Source organism: Herpailurus yagouaroundi, unplaced genomic scaffold (assembly GCF_014898765.1).
Source record: "Herpailurus yagouaroundi ecotype Mexico unplaced genomic scaffold, PumYag 77, whole genome shotgun sequence".
In the NCBI taxonomy this organism is placed as follows: domain Eukaryota; kingdom Metazoa; phylum Chordata; class Mammalia; order Carnivora; family Felidae; genus Herpailurus; species Herpailurus yagouaroundi.
The window spans coordinates 63,885,366-63,908,922 of NW_024412388.1; the positions used below are offsets into that span (position 1 = coordinate 63,885,366).

Below are 23,557 nucleotides of genomic sequence, written 5' to 3' on the forward strand. Positions count from 1 at the left end.
CTTAACCAACTGAGCCACATAGGCGACCTTCTAATGGAATATTCAGTGCAATAAGAATTTATATGAAGTTAATAGTTTATTAACTTCTAAACCATACAATGGTGAGTACCTTAAAGAATTCAGGACACAGATGTGTATTAACTTTCTAAATTCAGGTAGTTCTGCAGACGAACTGGTATTAGAAGTGAAAATATTCCATTTGGGAGCATATTGTTGGTCAATAGTTGAGCCCTGATGGTTATTCTGCAAAGATGTAATAGTTCACATGGATCTTTGTATCTTGTTGAAGGAATGTAGTCCAGCCAGTTAGAAATAATTGGACGTCTTCCTAAACTTAGTTGTGTCTGAAGAAAGGAGAGACATTTTAATTTTGTAACATTAATCATTGGTTAGTTCAAATTATCAATATTTTTATTTTGTATTTAAATTCAGAAAATAGGGGTGCCTGGGTGGCTCAGTTGGTTAAACATCCAACTTCAGCTCCGGTCATGATCTGACCTGAGTCAGTTCGTGAGTTCGGGCCCCGTGTCGGCCTCTGTACTGACAGCTCAGGGCCTGGAGCCTGCTTCTGATTCTGTGTCTCCTTCCCCTCAGCTACCTCCCTTGCTCACACTTTGTCTCTGTCTCAAAAATAAATAAAGATTAAAATAGAAATAGATTTTAAATTTATATAACCCTTATATTTTTTCCAAAGCATTTTTCCAAAGTATTTTTATTCCCATTTTACTCTCACAATGATATATAAGGTTTAAATAATATGTCTAAGGACACAAAACATAATTTCTTACAACTATGAATCTGTGTATGTTTTTCATTTTAGACAAATCACACACTTAAGTTTTATCAGCTTTTCCTTCCAGAGTAGTGTTGTCAACTTGGCTATACACTGAATTATCTAGGGGATTTTAAAATATACCAACACTGAGATTTTACTCCAGAAATATTGATTCAGTTCATCTAAGGTTGGGTACAAACAACAGAAATTCTAAAAGTCCCCTTAGGTGATTCTATTGTAGAATACTGCTAAACCATGAGAAGTCCTGATAGGAGGCTTAATGAAATGAAACGATACATTTTTAAGTTTTAGTTAGGATATCCCTTTTAAAGATTTACTTCTAGAAGTCAAATGCTAATGCGGTTGACTTAACAGTAAAAGACATTGCTGTATTACAGAGAGATTTCTCCAATAGAACCTACACCCTACAGACTATATGGTACTTTTATTTAAAAGATATATAAGGGGCACCTCGGCGGCTCAGTCGTTTGAGCGTCCAACTTCAGCTCAGGTCATGCTCTCACAGTTCTTGAGTTCAAGCTCCATGTCAGGCTCTGTGCTGACAGCTCAGAGCCTGGAGCCTGCTTCGGATTCTGTGTCTCCCTCCCTCTCTGCCCCTAACCCACTCACATTCTGTCTCTGTCTCTCTCAAAAATAAATAAACATTAAAAATAAATAAATAAAAGATATATAATATTTTATTATCTATTCAATAATCAGCTAATTAAAGAACGGTATATGCTTAGCACTGAGCTCCGTGCTTGGGATCATTGCTAAGGTATGCAAAATAGTCTCTGCTTATAAAACTGAGGGATAGATATTTTTAAAAAAAATTTTAATGTTTATTTTTGAGAGAAAAAGCACACAATGTGGGGGGGTGGGGAGGGACAGAGGCAGAGGCAGACAGAGAATCCAAAGCAGGCTCCACCTTGTCAGCACAAAACCAACATGGGGCTCAGACCCATGAACGGTGAGATCATGACCTGAGCCAACGTCAGATACTCAGCCAACTGAGCCAGACACCCCGAGGGACAGATATTTTCAGTTGCACAAATATTTTAAGCCTTTATATTTTTATTTCTCAGCATGTGATTGTGAGAAAAAAATCTCTCATTTTAAAATATTCTTCAAAAGGGTCTATTAAATTTTTATTTTATTGTGTTAAGACATAGAAATCCTAATGGACACAGGTTGTTATGTAATTAGAATGTAATAATATGTACCTACTTAGTAACTACTAAAACTATAGATTTAACTTTTTAAATTATTTCATATTTAGAAGACAAAATTGTAAAATAAAGGGCTAAAATTATTTCATATTTAGAAGACAAAATTATGAAATAAAGGACTAAGGTCTGAGATAATTTAGATTTTACCTATTTTTAATTTAAAAGCCTACACTCAATGATTAATCTTTCACTGGATATAGTTCATAGATTAGAAATTAACTTCATTCTTGTCTCACAACTTAATCTTAAAATTGATCAATATTTGAGCCCACATGCAAAGAACAGTATTTTGCTTACCTCTATTTCCCTAATTGAAATGGCAGAAAGCACTCTGGAACATAGCTGTAAACATGTTTTGGCATCTTCCTGGATGTCTACTAATTCATGATCAACCATTATTCTCACTCTTGAAGGGTAGAGCAATATTGTTATCACAATGTTGATAGGGTTTTTTTCTCTTTCTAAGATTCCATATTGCAGGAGTATTTTTAAGATAGTAGATTGTCTTGTCTGAGCTACATAGAGTAGAGGTGTAATACCACTTAGTGGGCTTGGACAGTATACTGGTGTGAAAGTTCTGTGAATCAAACAAGCAAAAACTTCATTGAATACAGAATTAAGAAACGTGGTAAACATTTTTTCTTAACAGTAATGGGAAAATAATAATATTATCTTAAGTATTAAATGTCTTAAATAACTTTTAATGTAACTTTACCCTTATATATGACTTAAAAATATATTTATTTATTTTGAGAGAGAGAGAATCCCAAGCAGGCTCTGCACTGACAGAGCTGTATCTCATGAGCCATTAAATGATCATGACCTGAGCCGAAATCAAGCTGGACCCTTAACCGACAGAGCCACCCAGGCGCCCCTACCTTAATGTATGTCTTAACAAGGGTTTTTCACTCTATGAATCTAGACCAAACTGTAAATTAAAAAATGAGAAAATCCTTATTACACATTTAAACTTTGAACTTGTAAAAACAAACAAAAAAAGATTTAAATGTGTGGAAAGTGTTTACTTTTAGTAATAGCAATTTTGCTTCTCATTGGAGAAATCCATTGTTACTAGAACCAGTATTATAAAAGTCATGTAGCTCTGGAAAATTTAAAACAGAAAAGGGAAAAAGGCTTTTTTAAAATTTCACTTTATTAAAACAACACAATTTTTTTTGTTTGCTTTTCTTCTTGATCATGTATCAGTCGTGAATTGAGTTTGGAGATTAGATGAGAAAAGAGTAAGTGCAATTACCTTAATTCTATTTTTTTATTCACTTTATTTTGAGAGCGGGGCGGAGAGAGAGGGAGGGAGGGAGGGAGGGAGGGAGCGAAGCAGAATCCCAAGCAGGCTCTGCACTGCATGGAGCCTGACTCAGGGCTTGAACCAACAAACTGTGAGATCATAATCTGAGCCGAAATCAACATTTCGAAGTCAGACATTTAACCAACTTAGCCACCTATGTATCCCCTATTTTTTTTTTTTTTGCTTTAATAAAATTAAAGTTGGTAATTGCAGGTAGGTTGAAGCAATGAAAGTTTTATTTATTTTTTTCTAATTTGAGGTAGTCTTTGCAATTCTTTCAGTTAATGGACATTTATGTTTGCTGATCAATTGGTCTCTATATGTAGATAGGACATGGTATAACCAACTACAGGGGATTTTATATATTTGTTTAAAGTTTATTTGGAGAGTGTAAGTGCATGCTAGAGGGGGAGGGGCAGAGAAAGAGGGAGAGAGAGAATCACAAGCAGGCTCCCCAGTGTCAGTGCAGAGCCAGACTCGGGGTTTGATTTTATGAACCTCAAGATCATGATCTGAGTTGAAACTAAAAGTCAGGTGCTTAATGCACTGAGCCAGCCAGGCACCCCCACAGGGGATTTTATATTATCAAGCCTTGATTTGGCCAAATAAAAATAACTTATAGGACTAAAGAAATGGAAAGTTCATTCATGATCTTTTGTCTCTGGAATTCTCTTGATTGGTCTAATAAAATACTAATATGTTTTGCAGAACAGCATATAAACTATAAATACTGGTTTTGGACAACTATGTAGAGCAAGGAAAGCATTATTCAAAATGAGGAACTTTAAGATTGCATGTACTTAATAAGGAAGGCAACATGGTATAATATGGTAGACAATGGAGATTTAAGGGTTCTAGATTTTAGGTTTTGATTCTCCTAACTAGCTCTATGGTGTTGGGTCAGTCCACCTCCCTGAGTCTTAGTTTTCTTATGCATTTATGTATTCATTTGTTCATGATTAATTTATTCAACACTTGATTTTCCAGAGTGTACGGAGTACTAGATATACAGAGATGAAAGTTACAGTCCTTTCATATCAAGATGCTTATCATAGTCTAGTAAGGAAAATGGATAAATAATTCAATAATACAACACAAAATGATAATTGCTAGGATAGAAACATTCTTGTGTGCTATAAAAGCGCTGAAGGGGAGCGCTTTACCTGGAATAACAATTATTTATAGGTTATCCTGGAGCTAAGATTTGAAGGATTAGTGGGTATTTATCAATGAAAAGATTGGAAGGAATGTTTCATTTATAAGCATAAAGCAACACTGGAGGATTATCATACCTGAACTAACTGTATAAAATGAATGTTTTGTGTTTGATAAGTTCTCTGGTTGAAGTGTGTTTAGAAGTCCTAAATACCTCCCTTGTAGTAATTCCCAAGGAGCTCCAGGAGAACCATTTGAAAATCACTAGACCAACCAGTTCATCTCCAAAGCTTCACTGAGTCTTGAAATGCCAAGATTTTGTGATTTAAAAAAATAGTGTGGTGTAGTAGAGAGCAGTATATTAGAAATTAAAGAGTGGATGGGGCGCCTGGGTGGCTCAGTCGGTTGGGTGGTCGACTTCGGCTCAGGTCATGATCTCACGGTCCGTGGGTTCGGGCCCCGCGTCGGGCTCTGTGCTGACGGCTTGGAGCCTGGAGCCTGGAGCCTGTTTCAGATTCTGTGTCTCCCTCTCTCTGACCCTCCCCCGTTCATGCTCTGTCTCTCTCTGTCTCAAAAATAAATTTAAAAAAAAAAACGTTAAAAAAAAAAAAAGAGTGGGTTTTTGCTGTAACTCTGACAGTGATACTGAATATATGCTTCTAAGTTCTGTATGTAAATGCACACATGGGAATCATCTCCAGATCAGTATTGCCCTGGACATCTCATCTTTTTCACACATACTTCCAATATGTATCTCAATTGAACTCCTACACTACTTCTCCTTCTGCATTCCCTACCTTGCTTATTGGTACTCACTTTCCCAAAACTATTGCATGCATCTTTTTCACATTGATTTGTATGCTCTTGCCCTCCCTTTTCAATTCTGGGACAAGTCTTGCTCATCGTATAAGACTCTAATAAACTCTTGTGAAGATTTCTTTGATGACCTAACCTTCCTCTTTATGTGACACTTTGTATATTCCTCCATTAAGCCCATATCATTTTGGACAACTTGTTTAATGTCTCTAATCTTTCATTTTCTCATCTTCAAAATAAATAGGTAAGCAAGATGAGCAAAAAAATTAAATCTTCACAAAGGCAACAATTTTTTGTCTGGTTAATCCACTATTATATCCCAAAATTCCTATAATCTTACCCTAGAGTAGACATTTAAATATTTATTAATTGATTTTTTACTATTATTCAGAAATATATATATATATAATTAAATTTATTTGGTGGTTTCTGGATCTAACAAGACTTTTAGTGAGGCACAATTATTGCCATTTTTCAAAGACAATCTGATTTATTCATCTTGCTCTTTTTTTAAATCTTTTTTGATGAAGTATAATTGATACATAACATCATATTAGTTTCAGGTCTACAAAATAATTATTCAATATTTGTATACATTGTGAAATGAATATCACAATAAGTCTAGTTACCATCTGTCCTCATGAAAAGTTATAAAAATTTTTTTCTTGTGATGAGAACTTTGAAGATCTACTCTCAGCAACTTTCAAACATGTGATAAAATATTATTGACTATAGTAATCATGTTATAAGTTACATTGTCATGAGTTATTTATTTTAAGCTGGAAGTTTATACTTCTTGACCCCCTTACCCATTACACCTACCCCTAACCCCTCTTCACTCTAGCAACCATCAACCTGTTCTGTGTCTATAAGTTTTGTTTGCATGTTTGATTTGTTTTTTAGATTATGTATTTAAGTGAAATCATATGGTATTTGTCTTTCTCTAACTCATTTCACTTAGCATAATACCCTCAACGTCATTCCATGTTGTTGCAAATGACAAGATTTCATTCTTTTTTATGTCTGAGTCATATTTCAATGTGTGTGTGTGTGTATCACATCTTTTTTTTTTTTAATTTTAGTTAATTAACATACAGTGGACTACTGTCCCCTTAGGAGTAGAATTCAGTAATTCATCACTTACATACAGCACCCAGTGCTCATCATCACAGCAAGTGTCCTCCTTAGTACTCATCACCCATCTAGCCCATCTTCCACCCACTTCCCTCTGTCAACCCATAGTTTGTTCTCTGTCATTAAGAATCTCTTGTGGTTTATTTCCCTCTCTTCTCTTCCCCCCAACTTCCCTTATTCATCTGTTTTGTTTCTTAAATTCCACATATAAGTGAAATCATATGGTATTTATCTTTCTCTGATTTATTTCACTTAGCATAGCTAGCTCCATTCACATCATTGCAAATGGCAAGATTTCATTCTTTTTGATGGATGAGTAATATTCCATTATCTATCTATGTATCTATATTTTCTATATCTATGTATCTATATATCTATTTCTCATCTTCTTTATCCATTCATCAATTGATGGACATTTGGGCTCTCTCCATAGTTTGGCTATTGTTGATAATGCTGCTATAAACATTGGGGTGAATGTACCCTTCAGATCTGTATTTTTGTATCCTTTGGGTAAATACCTAATGGTACAATTGCTGGATCATAGGGTAGTTCTATTTTTAGTGTGCTTTTTGTTTGTTTGTTTTAAGTTTATTTTTGAGAGAGAAAGAGAGACAGATGAGCAGGGGAGGGGCAGAGAGAGGGGAGAAAGAGAATTCCAAGAAGGATCCACACTGTCATCATGGAGCATGATATGGGGCTCATGACCTGAGCCAAATCAAGAATCAGATGCTCAACTGAGTCACCCAGGCACCCCTTTTTTAGTTTTTTGAGGGACCTCCATGCTATTCTCCAAAGTGTACCAGTTTGCATTTCTACCAACAATGTAAGAGGGTTCCCCTTTCTCTGCATCCTCACCAACACCTGTTGTTTCTCGTGTTGTTAATTTTTGCCATTCTGACATGTGTGAGATGCTATCTCATGGTTTTGATTTGTGTTTCCCTGATAATGAGTGATGTTGAGCATCTTTTCATGTGTCTGTTAGCCATCTGGATGTCTTCTTTGGAAAAGTATCTATTCATATACTAACCCATTTCTTAACTGGGTTATTTGGTTTTTGGGTGTTGAGTTGTAAGTTCTTTATAGATTTGGGATACTAAGCCTTTATCAGATAAGTTGTTTGCAAATATTTTCTCCCATTCCATAGGCTGCCTTTTAGTTTTGTTGATTGTTTCCTTCGCTATGCAGAAGCTTTTTTTTTTTTTTAATTTTTTTTTCAACGTTTATTTATTTTTGGGACAGAGAGAGACAGAGCATGAACAGGGGAGGGGCAGAGAGAGAGGGAGACACAGAATCGGAAACAGGCTCCAGGCTCTGAGCCATCAGCCCAGAGCCTGACGCGGGGCTCGAACTCACGGACCGCGAGATCGTGACCTGGCTGAAGTCGGACACTTAACTGACTGCGCCACCCAGGCGCCCCAAGAAGCTTTTTATCTTAATGAAGTCCCAGTAGCCCAATAGTTCATGTTTGCTTTTATTTTCCTTGCCTTTGGCAATGTGTCTAGTAAGAAGTTGCTGTGACCAAGGTCAAAGAGGTCACTGCCGGTGTTCTCTAGTATTTTGATGGTTTCTTGTCTCACATTTAGGTCTTTCATCCATTTTGAATTTATTTTTCTGTATTCATTACTTACTTACAGCATCCAGTGCTGAAAGTGTTCCACTGTCATTGTTCTACATGTCAGTGTCCAGTTTTCCTAACACCATTTGTTGAAGAGACTCTTTTTCTTTTGTATGTTATTTCGTGCTTTGTTGAAGAGTAGGTGACTGTATAGTTGTGGGTCCATTTCTGGGTTTTCTATTATGTTCCATTGACCCACGTGTCTGTTTTTGTGCCAGTACCATACTCTCTTGATGACTACAGCTTTGTAATATAGCTTGGAATCTGGAATCCTGAAGCCTCCAGTTTTGTTTTTCTTTTTCAGGATTGCTTTGGCTTCAGGGTCTTTTGAATACATCTCCTTTATCCATTCATCCATTGATAGACATTATGTTGTTTCTATATGTTGGCTATTGTAAATAATGTTGTCATGAACAAAGGGGTGCATGTATCTTTTTGAATTTGGGTTTTTGTTTTTGTTTTGTTTTGTTTTTTCAGGTAAATAGCCAGAAGTAGAATTGTGGATCCTATGGCAGTTCTATTTTTAATTTTTTCAGGAACCTCCATATTGTTTTCCATAGTGGTTGCACCAATTTTCATTCCCACCAATACTGCATAAGAGGTTTCCTTTTCTTTATATCCTTGACAACACTTGTTAATTTTTGTCTTTTTGATAACAGCCATTCTGACAGGTGTGAAATGATATCTCATAGTTTTGATTTGCATTTCCCTAATTACTGATGTTGAGCATCTTTTCATGTGCCTGTTAGTCATCTGTATATCTTTTGAAAAATGTTTCTTCAGATCCTTTGCCCATTTAAAAATTTTTTTTAATGTTTATTATTATTTTTTTTAAATGGGAGAGAGAGAGAGAGAGAGAGAGTGCAAGCAGGGGAGGGGCTGGGGAGAGAGAAACACCGAATCCCAAGCAGACTCCAGGCTTTGAGCTGTCAGCACAGAGCCTGACCCAGGGCTTGAATGAGCTGTGAGATCATGACCTGAACTGAAGTCGGATACTTAACTGACTGAACCTCCCAGGTGCCCAATCCTTTACCTATTTTTAATACAATTTTTAAAAATTGAGTTGAATGAGTTCTTTATATATTTTGGATAATAACCCCTTATCAGATACATCATTTGCAAGTATTTTTTCCTATTCAGTGGGTTACCTTTTTGTTTTATTGATGATTTGCTTCACTATGCAGAAGCTTTTTAGCTTACTTTTGCTTTTGTTGCTACTGTCTTTGGAGTCAGATTGTAAAAAATATTGCCAAGAATAATGTCAAGGAAATTACTGCCTGTGTTTTCTTCTAGGAGTTTTGTGGTTTCTGGTCTTACATTCAGGTTTTTAATCAATTTTGAGTTAATTTTTGTGTGTGGTGTAAGACAGTGGTCCAGTTTCATTCTTTTGTGTCTGACCAGTTTTCCCAACATCATTTATTGAAGAAACTATCATTTCCCATTATATAGTCTTGTCTCCTTTTTCATAAAATTAATTAACTATATATGCATGGGTTTATTTCTGGGCTCTCTCTTTTGTTCCATTGATGTATGTGTCTGTTTTTATGATAATGCCATACTGTTGTGATGTGATTATTATCTTTTTAATAATAGTTTGAAATCTGGGAGCATGATGCATCCAGTTTTTTTTTTTTTTTTCTTTTTCAAGGCCACTTTCACTATTCAAGATCTTTTCTGGTTCAGTACAAATTTTAGAGTTGTTCTAATTCTGTGAAAAATGATATTCAAATTTTGATAGGGATCATATTGAATCTGTAGATTACCATATGAACATTTTGATAATATTGATTCTTCCAATCCATAAGCACAGAGTATCTTTCCACTTATTTGTATCTTCTTCAGTTTCTTTCATCAGTGTCTTATAGTTTTCAGAGTACAGATCTTTCACCACCTTGGTTAAATTTATTTCTAGGTATTTTATTCTTTTTGAAGCAGTTGTAAATGAGATTGTTAATTTGTTTTGCTGATGGTTCATTGTCAGTATTTAAAACTGCAACAGATTTTTGTGTATTGATTTTATACATGGCAACTTTACTGAGTTTATTAGTTTTAACTACTTTGGTGGAATCTTTAGGGCTTTGTAAATGAAAATCATGTCATCTACATATGGTGACAGTTTTACTTTTTCCTTTCCAATTTGGATGTCTTTTAATTAATTAATTAATTAACTTACCTACCTACCCACCTACCTACCTAATTCTTCTGTCTACGATTTTTAATACTATGTTGACTAAAAGTGTTGAGAATGAGTATCCTTGTCTTGTTCCTTATCTTAAAGGAAAAGCTTTCAGCTTTTCAGCATTGAGTATGATGTTAGTTGTAGGTTTGTCATATACAGTCTTTATGATGTTGAGGTACCTTCTGTCTATACCCACTGTGTTGGGTTTTTTAAATCATAAATGGATGTTCAATTTTTCAAATGCTTTATCTTCATCTATTTAGATGATCATATAATTTTCATGCTTCATTTTGTTAATGAGATATTTTATGTTGATTGACTTGGAGGTATTGAACCATCTTTGCATCCCTGTAATAAATTCTACTTGATCATAATGTGTGATCCTTTTGATGTATTGCTGAATTTGGCTTGCTAATATTTTATTGAGGATTTTTGCATGTGTGTTCTTCAGAGATATTGGGCTGTTTTCTTTTATTATTTCTATTTCTATTATTTCAGTTTTTATTTTTATTTTCAGTGTCTGTGTCTGGTTTTGCCATTAGGGTAGTTCTGGCCTTGTAAAATGAGTTTGGAAGTGTTCCCTCATTTTCAGTTTTTGGAAGGGTTTGAGAAGGATAGGTATCTAATCTTCTTTGAATATTTAGTAGAACTCAAGTAAAGCTGTCTGGTCCTGGACTTCTGTTTGTTGGGAGGTTTGTGATTATTGATTCAATCTGCATACTAGTATTTGGTTTATTCAGGCTTTCTATTTCTTTATGATTCAGTCTTGGAAGACTGTTTCTAGGAATTTATCCATTTCTTTTAGGTTGTTGACTGTTGATGTGTAATTGTTCATAATTGTCTCTTATGATCCTTTGTATTTCTTTGGTATCAGTTGTAATTTTTCTTTCATTTCTGACTTTTTTATTTGGACTCTTTCTTGATGAATCTGACTAAAGTTTTGTCAGTTTGGTTTATCTTTTCAACGAACCAGTTCTTAGTTTCATTGATCTTTTTTTGTTTTATTTTTAGTTTTTATTTCATTTAATTTTTGCTCTGATATTATGTCCTTCTCATAGCTTTGAGCTTTGTTTTTCTTTTTCTAGTTCCTTTTGTTTTTTGGTTTTTTTTAAATTTTTTTTTTCTTAACGTGTATTTATTTTTGAGACAGAGAGAGACAGAGCATGAACGGGGGAGGGTCAGAGAGAGGGAGACACAGAATCCGAAACAGGCTCCAGGCTCTGAGCTGTCAGCACAGAGCCCGACGCGGGGCTCGAATTCACAGACCGCGAGATCATGACCTGAGCTGAAGTCGGCCACTTAACCGACTGAGCCACCCAGGCGCCCCTTCTAGTTCCTTTTGGTGTAAAGTTAGTTTATTTGAGATTTGTCTTGTTTTTTGTTTTTGTTTTTGGTTTTTTTTGAAGTAGGCCTGTATCACTATAATCTTCCCAATTCAAACTGCTTTTGCTGCATTTCATTGATTTTGGTAAGTTGTATTTCTATTTTCATTTATCTCAAGGTGTTTAAAAAAATTCTTTTAATGTTTATTTGTTTTTGAGAGAGAGAGAAAGCATGAGCAGTGGAGGGACAGAGAGAGACTCCAGGCAGGCTCCAGGCTCTGTGCTGCTAGCACAGAGCCCTACACGGGGCTAGAACTCCTGAGCCATGAAATCGTGACCTGAGCTGAAGTCAGACACTTAACCAACTGAGCCACCTAAGCGCCCTTCTCAAGGTATTTTTTGATTTCTCCTTTCATTTCTTTGTTGACACATTGGTTGTTCAGCAGCATTTTTTTTTTCAGTTTTATTTGAAAGAGAGCTCATGAGCATGGCGGAGGGGCAGAGAGAGAGAGGGAGAGAGAATCCCAAGCAGGCTGTGCACTTGGAGCACAGAACCTGATGTGGGGCCTGAAAGGTGAGATCATGAAAGGTGATATCATGACCTGAGCTGAAGTCAGACAGTTAGCCAACTGAGCCCCCCTGGCACTCCAGTAGTACATTTTCAAATCTCCACATATTTGTGATTTTTCCAATGTTCTTCTTATAATTTATTTATAGTGTCATATCATTGTAGTTGGAAAAGATGCTTGATATGATTTCAATCTTCTTGGATTTATTGTGATTTGTTTTGTGACCTAACATAATCTATCCTGAAGAATATTCCATGTGTACTTGGGAAGAATGTATATTTTCTTGCTTTTGTATGCAGTGTTCTGTGTGTGTGTGTGTGTGTGTGTGTGTGTGTGTGTGTGTGTAGTCCATATGGTGTAATGTGTCACTTAAGGTTGATGTTTTCTTATTGATTTTGTGTCTGAATGGTCAATCAATTGATGTAAATAGGGTCCCTTTCTATTGTTTTACTGCTGTCAATTTTTTATATATGTTTTATGTTTAGATCTTCTATGTTGAGTGCATAAATATTTACAAATGTTAGATCTTCTTTTTGGATTGGCCCCTTTATTTTTATTTAATGCCCATTTTTGTCTGTTTTAAAGCCTATTTTATCTGATATAAGTACAGCTACCCTAACTTTTTTGTGGGGGAGGGTTTCCATTTGCATGAAACATTTTATTCCATTCCTTACTTTCAGTCTGTGTGTGTCCTTATACATGAAATGAGTTTCTTGTAGACAGTAAGGTAGAGGGATAGTGCAAAGATGGTTGGTACCTATTTGTGCTGGCACTAGCAAAGTAGATGGTGAATGCTGAAAAGATGCCCGCTGGTACCTTTGCTCTTGGAGAGTCTCAACAGGTTTCTGCCCCTCTGGCAGATAACTTAAGGTTAGCAAATGAATCTCCTTCACATATGCTCTAGGCATTTTTCAATCTGCAACTTTTGTACTTGGTCCCAAAGTGAATGAGTCTGCTTGTGAGTCTGCTAAGAGTGGAATCTCCATTCCCTACAGCCCTATTTCTTCTGGACATAAATCCTGCTGGTTTCAAAGCCAGATATGTTGGGAGTTCATCTCTCCAATGCAAGTCTCAAGGGTTGGAGTGTCTGATGTGGGGTACAAACCCCTCTCCTTACAGAGAAGCTGTGTTATTTGTGAGATCCCTCTTGACTCTTCCAGTCTGTAAGTCAACGTGTTGGGGGTGGGGTTTTGGCAAGACGATGTCTCTGCTTCTTTTATCCATCTAAATGTGGCCTGTTAATCTTTCGTTGTGGAGGATCTGTTCAGCTAAGTTTGGGTTTTTTTTTTCGTTTTTTGTTTTCAGGGGGAATTGTTGCATATGTAGCTGTAGATTACGTTGTATCCACTGGAGGAGATGAGTTTAGGATTCTCCTACACTGTCATCTTGAACCACCTCTGATCTTGCTCACTCTTAAGATATTTGACTAAGAATCTTGTAAGTATAGGAATTCAGGGGATTTACAGGACAAAGATAGCACAAGTGGTCCTGGTTAAGATTTAGAGATATTAGTTGATTTTAAGTCATTAAGATTGATACTACCTTTAGAAGATATTTTAGGGGCGCCTGGGTGGCGCAGTCAGTTAAGTGTCCGACTTCAGCCAGGTCACGATCTCGCGGTCCGTGAGTTCGAGCCCCGCGTCAGGCTCTGGGCTGATGGCTCAGAGCCTGGAGCCTGTTTCCGATTCTGTGTCTCCCTCTCTCTCTGCCCCTCCCCCGTTCATGCTCTGTCTCTCTCTGTCCCAAAAATAAATAAACGTTGAAAAGAAGATATTTTAGACCACAAATGTTGAAAACATAACTAAAACTCAAATAGGTTTAAAATGAGATTTAAAAGTCTAATCTGTACCCAAATGACATGATTAATCCTCATGTTTAAAGAGCATGTTACTATAAACCAAAATTTGCTTAATCTGTACTGACAGTTAATTATGGCAATACTTATATGGATGGAGTAAGGCGAGCACAGCAAGAATTAGTTTTTAAATGTGAAGTTAATGAACTGAACCCTCTGTGTCTGAAAACCTGTCATATATGCTTATTAAATGGGGCATAATATTTCCATATAGACATGCAGAGAATGATTCAGTTTTGTAGCTATACTAATTATTTCTACTTTTTCCTACTCCTCCTTTAGTTTTTAGCCACTAAATTTAAGAGATGCTTCTCTATAATAATTTTATTTCTGATATTTAGCACAGTTGACTTTCTTGGAGCCACATTTTGTCCTAACTTAGTAAGGCTGTTTTCACCAAGCTATCCACCTGCCTCTTTGGCTATTCCTTGTCAATAATCTTTTACTGGTTCCTCTTTCTTTCCACTTAACATAAGTAAAGAAGATATGGCCTTTTGACTAATTCATTTGATTTATGTTCTTAGGCAATTTCATCCATGACCATAACTTTAATTACTGTCTATTAACTTATTCAACAAATATTTATTGAATGCATATTGTATGCCAAATACTGTTTTAGGTGCTTGGGATATGTGAATGAAAATAATAAAGATGCCTACTTTCCTGCTTGTATTGTAGTGAGACAAAACAGACAATACAGAATAGACATCGCAGAAAAGCAAATTTTATAATATGTTAGAAGACTTGATAAGAAAAAAAGTAGAGCAGTGTAGGAAGTGTGAAAGTGCTGGAGGGTGTACTGAGGGTATTTTCCAATTTTAAAATAGGATGATAGGAGAGGGAATTACTGAGAGATGACATTTGGATGAAGAATAAGGAGATCAAGAAATTGACCACTTGGATATTTAAGGACCCTAAGGCAGGTGAGTGTTCCTGGAGTGGTGAGGGAAGAGTAAGGGAGCCAGTGTGGCTGAAAGAGTGACAAGGCTGAGGAGTAGTAGGAAACAAGAACAGAGGTAATGGGGTGCCACATCATGTAGAGCCTTGTAGATCACTGAAAGGACTTCATCTTTTACTCTAAGTGGAATGGAGGAGCCATTGGAGATTTTGAGTAGAAAAGCAATGTGATCTTATATTTGTTGAGAATTTATTCTGAGGAGGAAAATTATTTATATGAGGAGGAAATTTATATGAGGAGGAAAATTACTTGGTGCCAGCCAATAACAGTAGAAATAGTCAGATTCTGTATACTGTTTGAAGGTAGAACCAACAGATATCCTGACATACAAGATGTGGAACTTAAAAGAAAGAGACTCAAGCATGACACTATCTAATCACCTACTGCTTATCTGTACCTGGATATCTCTTAGGTAATGCAAACTCTTATGTCCCAACCTGGCTTTTTAGATCCTTTGTAATAATCTTGATAGGTTTGTGGTATGACCATTATGGTAGACTGAATAATGCCTCTCAAAATGGCAAAATGGATTTTGCAGATGTAATTAAGATAAGGATCTTGAGGGGTGCTACGGTGGCTCAGTTGATTAAGCCTCCAACTCTTGATTTCAGCTCAGGTCATAATCTAATAGTCTGTGAGACTGAGCCCTGCATTGGGCTCTGCGTTGAGAGTAGAGCCTGCTTGGAATTCATTCTCTCTCTCTCTCTCTCTCTCTCTCTCTCTCTCTCTCTCTCTCTCTGTTTCTGCCCCTCCCCCCATAAAAATAAATAAATAAACATTAAAAAAAAGATGGGAGATAATGCAAGTGGATCCAATGAAATCACAAGGGTCCTTACAAGAAGTGTCAGAGAACAGTAGAAGCAGAGCCAGTGAAGGAGTTATGACTCTACAGTGCTGACTTTGAAGATGGAGGAAGAGGCCATGAACCAAGGAATTCAGGCAGCCTCTAGAAGCTCAGTAGGGAACAGATTCTCCTGAAGAGCCACTAGAAAGATTTTAGCCCAGTAACCTCATTTTGGGCTTCTGACCTCCAGAACTATAAAAGAATACATTTGTATCATCTTAAGCCACTGCGTTTGTAGCAATTTTATTACAACAGTAAGAGGAAACTAATACAAACATCAACCAGTCTTAAAATTTAGAAATCTGAAATTAACACTTCTCTCTTTTTGATGCTTCTTTTCTAATTACAGTGTTTTGTTATTCAACTTAAATTATTAAGTTGAATTATTTCTTCTTTCCCCTACTGCTATTTAGTTTAACTTCTTATTATGTTTTACCTGGACTGTTATGGTATCAAAGCATAGCCAGGAGTTGGAGAAGATGGTGACAGAGCAGAATTAGTTCTTTTCCCCAAACTATTATATACACATGTAAGCTAAGTTAGCATGGGGTGCCCATTATGCAAATTCAGTTTCAAGCAACTTCTCTAACCATCTACACCTTTTTGATAAGATTACATTCCCCAACCCTTTTTATATAGAAGGTCTGGAACTGCCATTGTGCCGGAGTATTTGAGCAGCCTTCTGACTGGTCTCCTTGCCTCTAGCCCCTTCCTACAGTCTAGTCTTCAAATGGGAGCTGATGAATCTTTTCATACTACAAGTCTGACCTTCACTAGTTAGGCATCACTCATGGTGTAAATTTCAAATTCCTTAGTATGGCCTACAAAGTCCTGCAAGCTTTCACTTCTAGGCTTCATATCCCGCTACTACCTGATTTCCTATCTCACTTTCTAGCAATTGTCCATAATCACTGGATGCAACATGTTGTTTGTGTCTCCTTTGGCTTTAGTCATCCTGCCTCTGCCTAGATTACAATTCTTCAAGGGAAAAGAACAGAAAATTCCCTTTCATTTTTTTAAAAACCAATTTAAGATATCCTATCTTCTAGATAGCCTTGTATCTACTCCTCCACAGTAATGTTTAACAACTTGTTTCTCTGTTCTCTCCACCCGCACATGCTTTTGTGTTTGCATTTATGGTATAATTACAATATTTATTGTTCACTTACTAGTCTGTGAGCTCTCCAAAATCAGGATATATGGCTATTTTATTTTTTTATTCCCATCAAATAACACAGTGCTTGGCACTTAGAAAATTCTTAATAAATGATTATTGTTATTTTAACTGAATGACATCATCTCTCTTTAATCACTTGTAGACTGTCATACAGTGGCATTTAGATTAATATTGCAGGTTTGTTGTAAAAATGAACAAAATTAAGTTCCTTTCCCTCATTAGTTCTATCTCCTCCCCTTCAAGGACTTATTCAGACACTTCATTATTATAATAAGAAAATTATCATATTGGAGTGTATGCAGAGGAGGGTGACCAAAAAATGATGCTGCTTTAGGAATAAAGAACAACAGATAATAGGAAACTTAAGATATTCATTTTGGGGACATATTAGCTGTGTTCAAATATCTGAGAGATCTTCATGTAGGAGAGAAATAGACTTTGTTCTCTATAGTTCTGGGGGCAGAACTGGAGAAATGGAGACAGATTGCAATGCACTATGAGGAAGAAATATCTAATAACGTTGCATAAAAAGTTCACTTTTTCATTCAACAAAATCTTGATTGAGCACTTTCTGTGTATGTACATAGTTCTTGGCACTGAGGATTCAATGTTGAGGAAGTAGTTGAGATTTTTTCCTCTCATGGAGCTTACTTTTTTTTTTAATTTTTTAATGTTTACTTATTTTTGAGAGAGAAAGAGACAGAATGTGAGTGGAGGAGGGGCAGAGAGAGAGGGAGACACAGAATCTGAAGTAGGCTTCAGGCTCTGAGCTGTCAGCACAGAGCCCAATGCAGGGCTTAAACCCGTAAATCATGAGATCATGGACCTGAGCCAAATGCTTAACTGACTGAGCCACCCAGGCACCCTTCATGGAGCTTACTTTTAATGACAGTGGACACCCCCCCCCTCAGGGGGGGGGGGGGGCCCCCAACCAGCAGCAGTAATGAGTATATAGTGATTGATGTTGTGTAGAGAATTAAATAGTGTTATGATATTTGAATGAGTGGCTTCTTTAGAAGGTGTGACCACCTGTCTGAAGAGATGACATTTATACTGTGTTCCAGCTGATAAAAAGGAACTAACCATTGGAAGAACTGAGTGAAGAAATTTCCAGGCAGAGGGAACAGTGTTTTTTTTTTTTCAATCTTAGTTTTTTAAATTTGAGCATAATTGACATACAATGTTACATTAGTTTCACGTGTACATCACAGTAATTCAACAAGCTTATACATTTTATGCTATGCTCACCACAAATGTAGCTACCATCTATCACCATACAATGCTATTACAGTATCATTAACTATATTCTATATGCTGTGCCTTTTATTCCTGCGACTTATTCATTCCATAACTGGAAGCTTGTATCTCCCAGTCCCCTTCACCCATATGACCCATCCCCCTAGGCTCTTCCCTCTGACAACCATCAGTTTGTTCCCTGTATTTATGGGTATTTTTCTGTTTTTCTTTATTCATTTGTTTTGCTAATTAGATTCCACATATGAGTGAAATCATATGATATTTGTCTTTCTCAGTCTGACTTCTTTCACTTGGAGGTAAACAGTTACTACAGGGCCTTCAGACAGGAATGAAATTGAAGATATTCAAGAAACAAAAGGGTCTGTATGGCTGGATATAGTGCTCAAGGGGAAGAATGACATGAGATTGGATTTGGTTGATATAGTGAGAGGTCAGATCATGTAAGGCTTTTAAACAATGGGTATTGAGTTTGAATTTTATTCCACTTGTAGTGGGAAAGTTTTGGAAGATTTTAAGCACAAGTGGTATGACATATTTCAGTTTTTATAAGGTTTCCACAGGGTTCTGAGTCAAGAATAGATTACAGAGTTTGAGAGGGAAGAGTGGAAGCTGAAAGACTCGAGCAGTCTATAGCGGTTGCCTAGGCAAGAGATGAATATGGCTTCACCTAGGTTAGAAATGGAGGAAATGAAAAGATGTTTAGCTAAGAGGGATATGTTTTAGAGACAGAGTCAAAAGTACTTGCTGATGTGTTGGTGAAAGAAGAAGAACCAAGAATAAATCCTGGATTTCTAACTTGAGCAACAGGGTAGAACAATAGGGGCCATTAATCAAGTGGGGAATTCAGGAGAAGGAGCAGGTTGACAATGGGAGAATGAGTTAGATCAATGTTCTGTTTTATTTCTGTTAAGTTTGAGGTGACTTGTGGAGATGTTGAATAGACAACTTCATATAGAAGGAGTCTGGAGCTCAGAGGAGAGGTCAGGGGTGAAGATAAAGACTGAAGAGTCATTCACATATACATATACATATACATATACATATACATAGTATTTAAGTCCTGGGGCTGGGTAAAATCTTTGAGGGAAAGGGTATACCTGGAAAAAAAGAAGGGGCCCTGGGCAAAGGGATGGTTTACCTCATGAAATAGTTAACTTACTACTACTAGAGTTGTTCAAGCAGAGATCATATGAGCATCACCCAGGGATGTTTGATATAGAGTTGTTGCCCAGGGTGAAGGTTTGCTAATGAATTCTTAGATCCCATCTGAATCTGAAATTCGACGATACTGAAAGATCCAGATGATGTCATGGTACATAGAATTGGCCAGTAAGGGGCGCCTGGGTGGCGCAGTCGGTTAAGCGTCCAACTTCAGCCAGGTCACGATCTCGCGGTCCGTGAGTTCGAGCCCCGCATCGGGCTCTGGGCTGATGGCTCAGAGCCTGGAGCCTGTTTCCGATTCTGTGTCTCCCTCTCTCTCTGCCCCTCCCCCGTTCATGCTCTGTCTCTCTCTGTCCCAAAAATAAATAAACGTTGGGAAAAAAAATGTTTAAGAATTGGCCAGTAATGTGTTTCACCTTGTGGATGCATCTAAGTTAGAATTTCTTGATTTTAAAACTGTCACTTAAGACACTTGTTAATGGCACTGTATCATATCCCACTGTGTGTGTTTTTCATTTTCCTTCCTCCCCTTTTGCCTTCTATTTAAAACACTTTGAAGTTTTTCTTCTCTTCTTCTGTTTTACTCTATTTTTCTTTCCCATGAGCCTACCAGGGATATACATAGGCATTACTTGGCCCAGCTAGGGACACTCAGTTTTAGAAGCTGCCTGATCTTTGCTATAGCTAAATATAATGGTCCTTAAAGCAATCAAAAAATACTGTTTGGGGATTTTATTTATTGATATTCCAGACTGCAGCTATCAGATTATGTACTTGGGTGATCATTAAGGAAAGCAATCTAGTGATTCTCCAATACCATAGTGATACCCAATCAAGAGAACACCTCTGCTTCAGGCAGAATCTAAATTGGTTGAGTCTTTAACTGATCTTATCTGTCTTGTTTTCCACTGCATTCATACTCTATTCATTGTGCCTAGCTAGTAGAATGCCTTATGCATAGTAAGGTGGTAGATAAATAATTTATTGAATGAATGAACAAATGCGCATTTGTTCTAATCAAACTAGTACCAAAAACTGAAGAGTATATTGGAGTTAGTACAAACTGAGTAACTTTACAATACATATTATGGACTTTACAAAGAGGTCACATTGAATATTATATTCTATAAGATCCTCGTTCATTAGCTAGATTGACACGTTCAGACTATGTGAAAATTTGGTTCTCCGACAGACTTAATCAAGTATTTAACTTGCTTTGTGCTCAATTCTGGAGAATTTGGAGTCAAATTTATCAATGCTTAACATACAAATAGGGAATTATTATGTTATTAACTATTACTAAGTGAATGTGTGTGTGTATTCTGAATTATACTTTAAAGTCATTTTTTATATGTATTAGATAGATAAGCTTTATCGGTATTCTCAAGAAGAGATCACAGTATTACCCCAATGTCTTTGTTTAGTTAGAGAAATCTAAGTTGTCTAACATGCCATTACCTTGAGCACTAGCATGTATACTTTATAGAGCAGAACCACTAACAATTTATTGGCACATAGTAATGTACATATGGGGGAACATTTATTGAACAAATAATGAGGAGTGTACAAATGGATGAGCAATCAAGTTAGGATTCCTTATCCTTATAGCCACCAGGCATATTTATTTTAGAGAAAAAAAGAAGTAATATAATCTCCCAAAGAGAAATTTTGTCCTTTTATGTAAAAACATGAGATTATTACCTCCATATCAGTGCCAGGTTACAACTTCTATCTTGAACATAGTTCTTTGTTTTCTTGAGAAGCAATTCCACAAAGTCAGGATTACCCTTCCTCGCAAAAACCCAGTACAGAATAGTATTCACACATATTTCAGTAAATTCAAGATTAAAATTCAGTTCGAAACGGTATCCTGATTTTTCCACAAATGCAATATAGTCTGAGAGTAGTACGTCAAACCCATCCAAGTTGACATACCTCAGAATTTTTGCCAGGGTTCTGTAAATCCTAGGTTCGTAACAGTGATATCCCCACTGACCCAAAAACTGCAAGGATGGTCTTTTAACAATTTTGTCAATGAGATTGCAGAATATATTGCTTCTTGGACAAGAAGTCTTATGACATAATTTGGAAGATTTACTCATTGCTATTTAAGGCAACAGTATAGAAGTCAAATCACAGGAGGTCATACTGTAATCCCTCAGTTACATATTTTGATAATGTGGTAGGCTTTACTCCACCAACAGGAAGTGCCCTTTAAACTGTAGCCACAAAAATATCATATGAAATATTACCATAAGGTACTGGATGACATCACAATAGATGGTGATCTGTCATCAGCATAGGTCAGGAATTTGGTATAATATACGTAACTGGGGACATTTGAGAGGGACATACTGGATATACATGGCATGTGTGGCAGCTAAGATATAATATTTTTAAGTCTAAAACTTTCGCTCAAGCCAGTATGTATGTTTATGAAGTGCTGAAAATATAGTCTATAAATTAGACAAAATAATAGTAATAACCAGGTTGATTATTCCTTTTAGGTTGTCATGTTTTGCATGAGTACTGCATTCTCACTTAAACCTCATAGGATATTTTCCTTATTTTATAGTTGAAGAAACTGAGACTTAAGAAGGTTAAGAGACCTGCCAGAAGGCACTATATTAATTCTCAGAGAGAAAAGCTGACATACAGTGTTAAACAAAATTCAGAAACTTTGTTTTAGAATTTAAAATTGTATAGATATCGTTCCTCTATAAATTAGGCAGAACATATACAGTTTGTACATTAAAGGTATATCAAGCTTGTTGTGGCATCCTTGTTCCAGGAAAATAAAGGGGAAATATGGTTGTTTTATCACTGTTTAGTAGTTTATGCTTCGGCCATCTTTCTGTTAAATTTAATAACCTTACATGTATTTATTAGCAATTTTAAATGTTTTCTTTATCCTTCTCAACATTTTTCTTCTTTAAATCACAGAAAATAATGTTTCTTTAGTAAAAGGAAATTATAACTTTGGGTTTACTATAATATACTTCCACTAATACTGCATTTAATTCTGTAAGCTCTAAGCTCTCCCCAGGATAGCAGGAAAAACTAGTAACTATTGTCATCTTTCTGAAAACCAAGAGTTCTGTTATTTTCCTCTGTTGGCTTTCTCTTTTTATTCTCTCCACTTCAAAAAAAAATGCATTTAAACTGAACTATTTTTTGCTGATTTCTTAATACTATACATAAAGGTGGTAAAAAATGGAAACATTATAGAGCCAGTGAAAATTCTTCCCTGAGATAATCATGTTAGCAGTTTTATGTATAGTCTTTCAAATATTTTTATGCTTATATATATAAATAGATATATTATTATATACCTTGTTCTTTTTACACAAATAGAATATTGTACATAACTGGTTCTATGAGCTCCTTTGTATTTATATAACAACATATCATAGGTGCGCCTTTGTATGACCATTTATAATAATGGGTAACTCTTATGTATTACTTACTATGTATGAGGCACTGTTTTAAGTACTTTATATATTAACCCCTTTAATCCTTATAACAACTCCACAGATAAGGAGGTTAAGATTCAGAGCCTTAGTGACTTGCCCAAGATGATAAGTCTTAGTAAGTGGTAAAGCTGGGATTTGGACACAGGCAGGATAGTACCAGAGGTTTTATGTATATTCTCTCTGCTTCTCAAGAAAGAGATACCTTTCCATTTTTATGGCTCATTTATGAAGAGTGGTCATGAAACAAAAGCTCTACAATTATATTCAAAACCAAAAGGAAACAGATAGTAGATAAATCCTGCTTTTGGGGAAAAAGAGTGTTATTAAAGTAATAACAATGTATATCTCTGAGTGTATAATTTCAATGTTTTTTTCTTTATAACTTTCTTTATCATTTGAATGTCAGTGAATATGTTTTTTTAATCAGATTTACATATTTACATATTTAAAAGTAAATAAAAAATAAAAACAAGATTGAGAGAAGAGAAATTTTCCTACTTCTGTGTATGGTGAGGAACTGTGTATTTACAAAGGCCAAATAAAAAGTACATGTATATATTATATAATGCCTTAAATGTATATTTAATAGCTCTGTGTCAGTTTTAAAGGGTATCTTAAAATGCATAGCAAACTGAATTTTTGCTCTTTTATTCATGCACTGAACAACCCTCCAAAAATACTTAGACTCATAATTGTGGCTCCCTCAGAACTTTGGGTTGCACAGAGCTAGTT

General features: G+C 36.0%; 1 protein-coding gene across 1 annotated transcript; it reads right to left on the minus strand.

Annotated features, from left to right (window-relative positions):
* Positions 1-63: 63 nt before the first annotated feature.
* ASB17 (ankyrin repeat and SOCS box containing 17) lies at positions 64-21,590 on the minus strand. Its single transcript, XM_040470681.1, has 3 exons — positions 21,054-21,590; positions 2,302-2,581; positions 64-344 (listed from the first exon to the last, which is right to left on the minus strand). Exons 1-3 carry the CDS (start codon positions 21,452-21,454, stop codon positions 138-140), a joined length of 888 nt encoding a protein of 295 aa, XP_040326615.1. The 5' UTR covers positions 21,455-21,590; the 3' UTR covers positions 64-137.
* Positions 21,591-23,557: the final 1,967 nt, after the last annotated feature.

What these genes read in the sequence shown, in the direction of transcription:
- ASB17 (XM_040470681.1), bottom strand. Translation starts at nt 21,454, where the DNA reads ATGAGTAAATCTTCCAAATTATGTCATAAGACTTCTTGTCCAAGAAGC. An exon ending in AACCTGGCACTGATATGGAG is followed by an intron (nt 2,582 to 21,053) that starts GTAATAATCTCA and finishes TTTGATTCACAG; the next exon opens with AACTTTCACACCAGTATACT. An exon ending in TTTCAATTAGGGAAATAGAG is followed by an intron (nt 345 to 2,301) that starts GTAAGCAAAATA and finishes TCCTTTCTTCAG; the next exon opens with ACACAACTAAGTTTAGGAAG.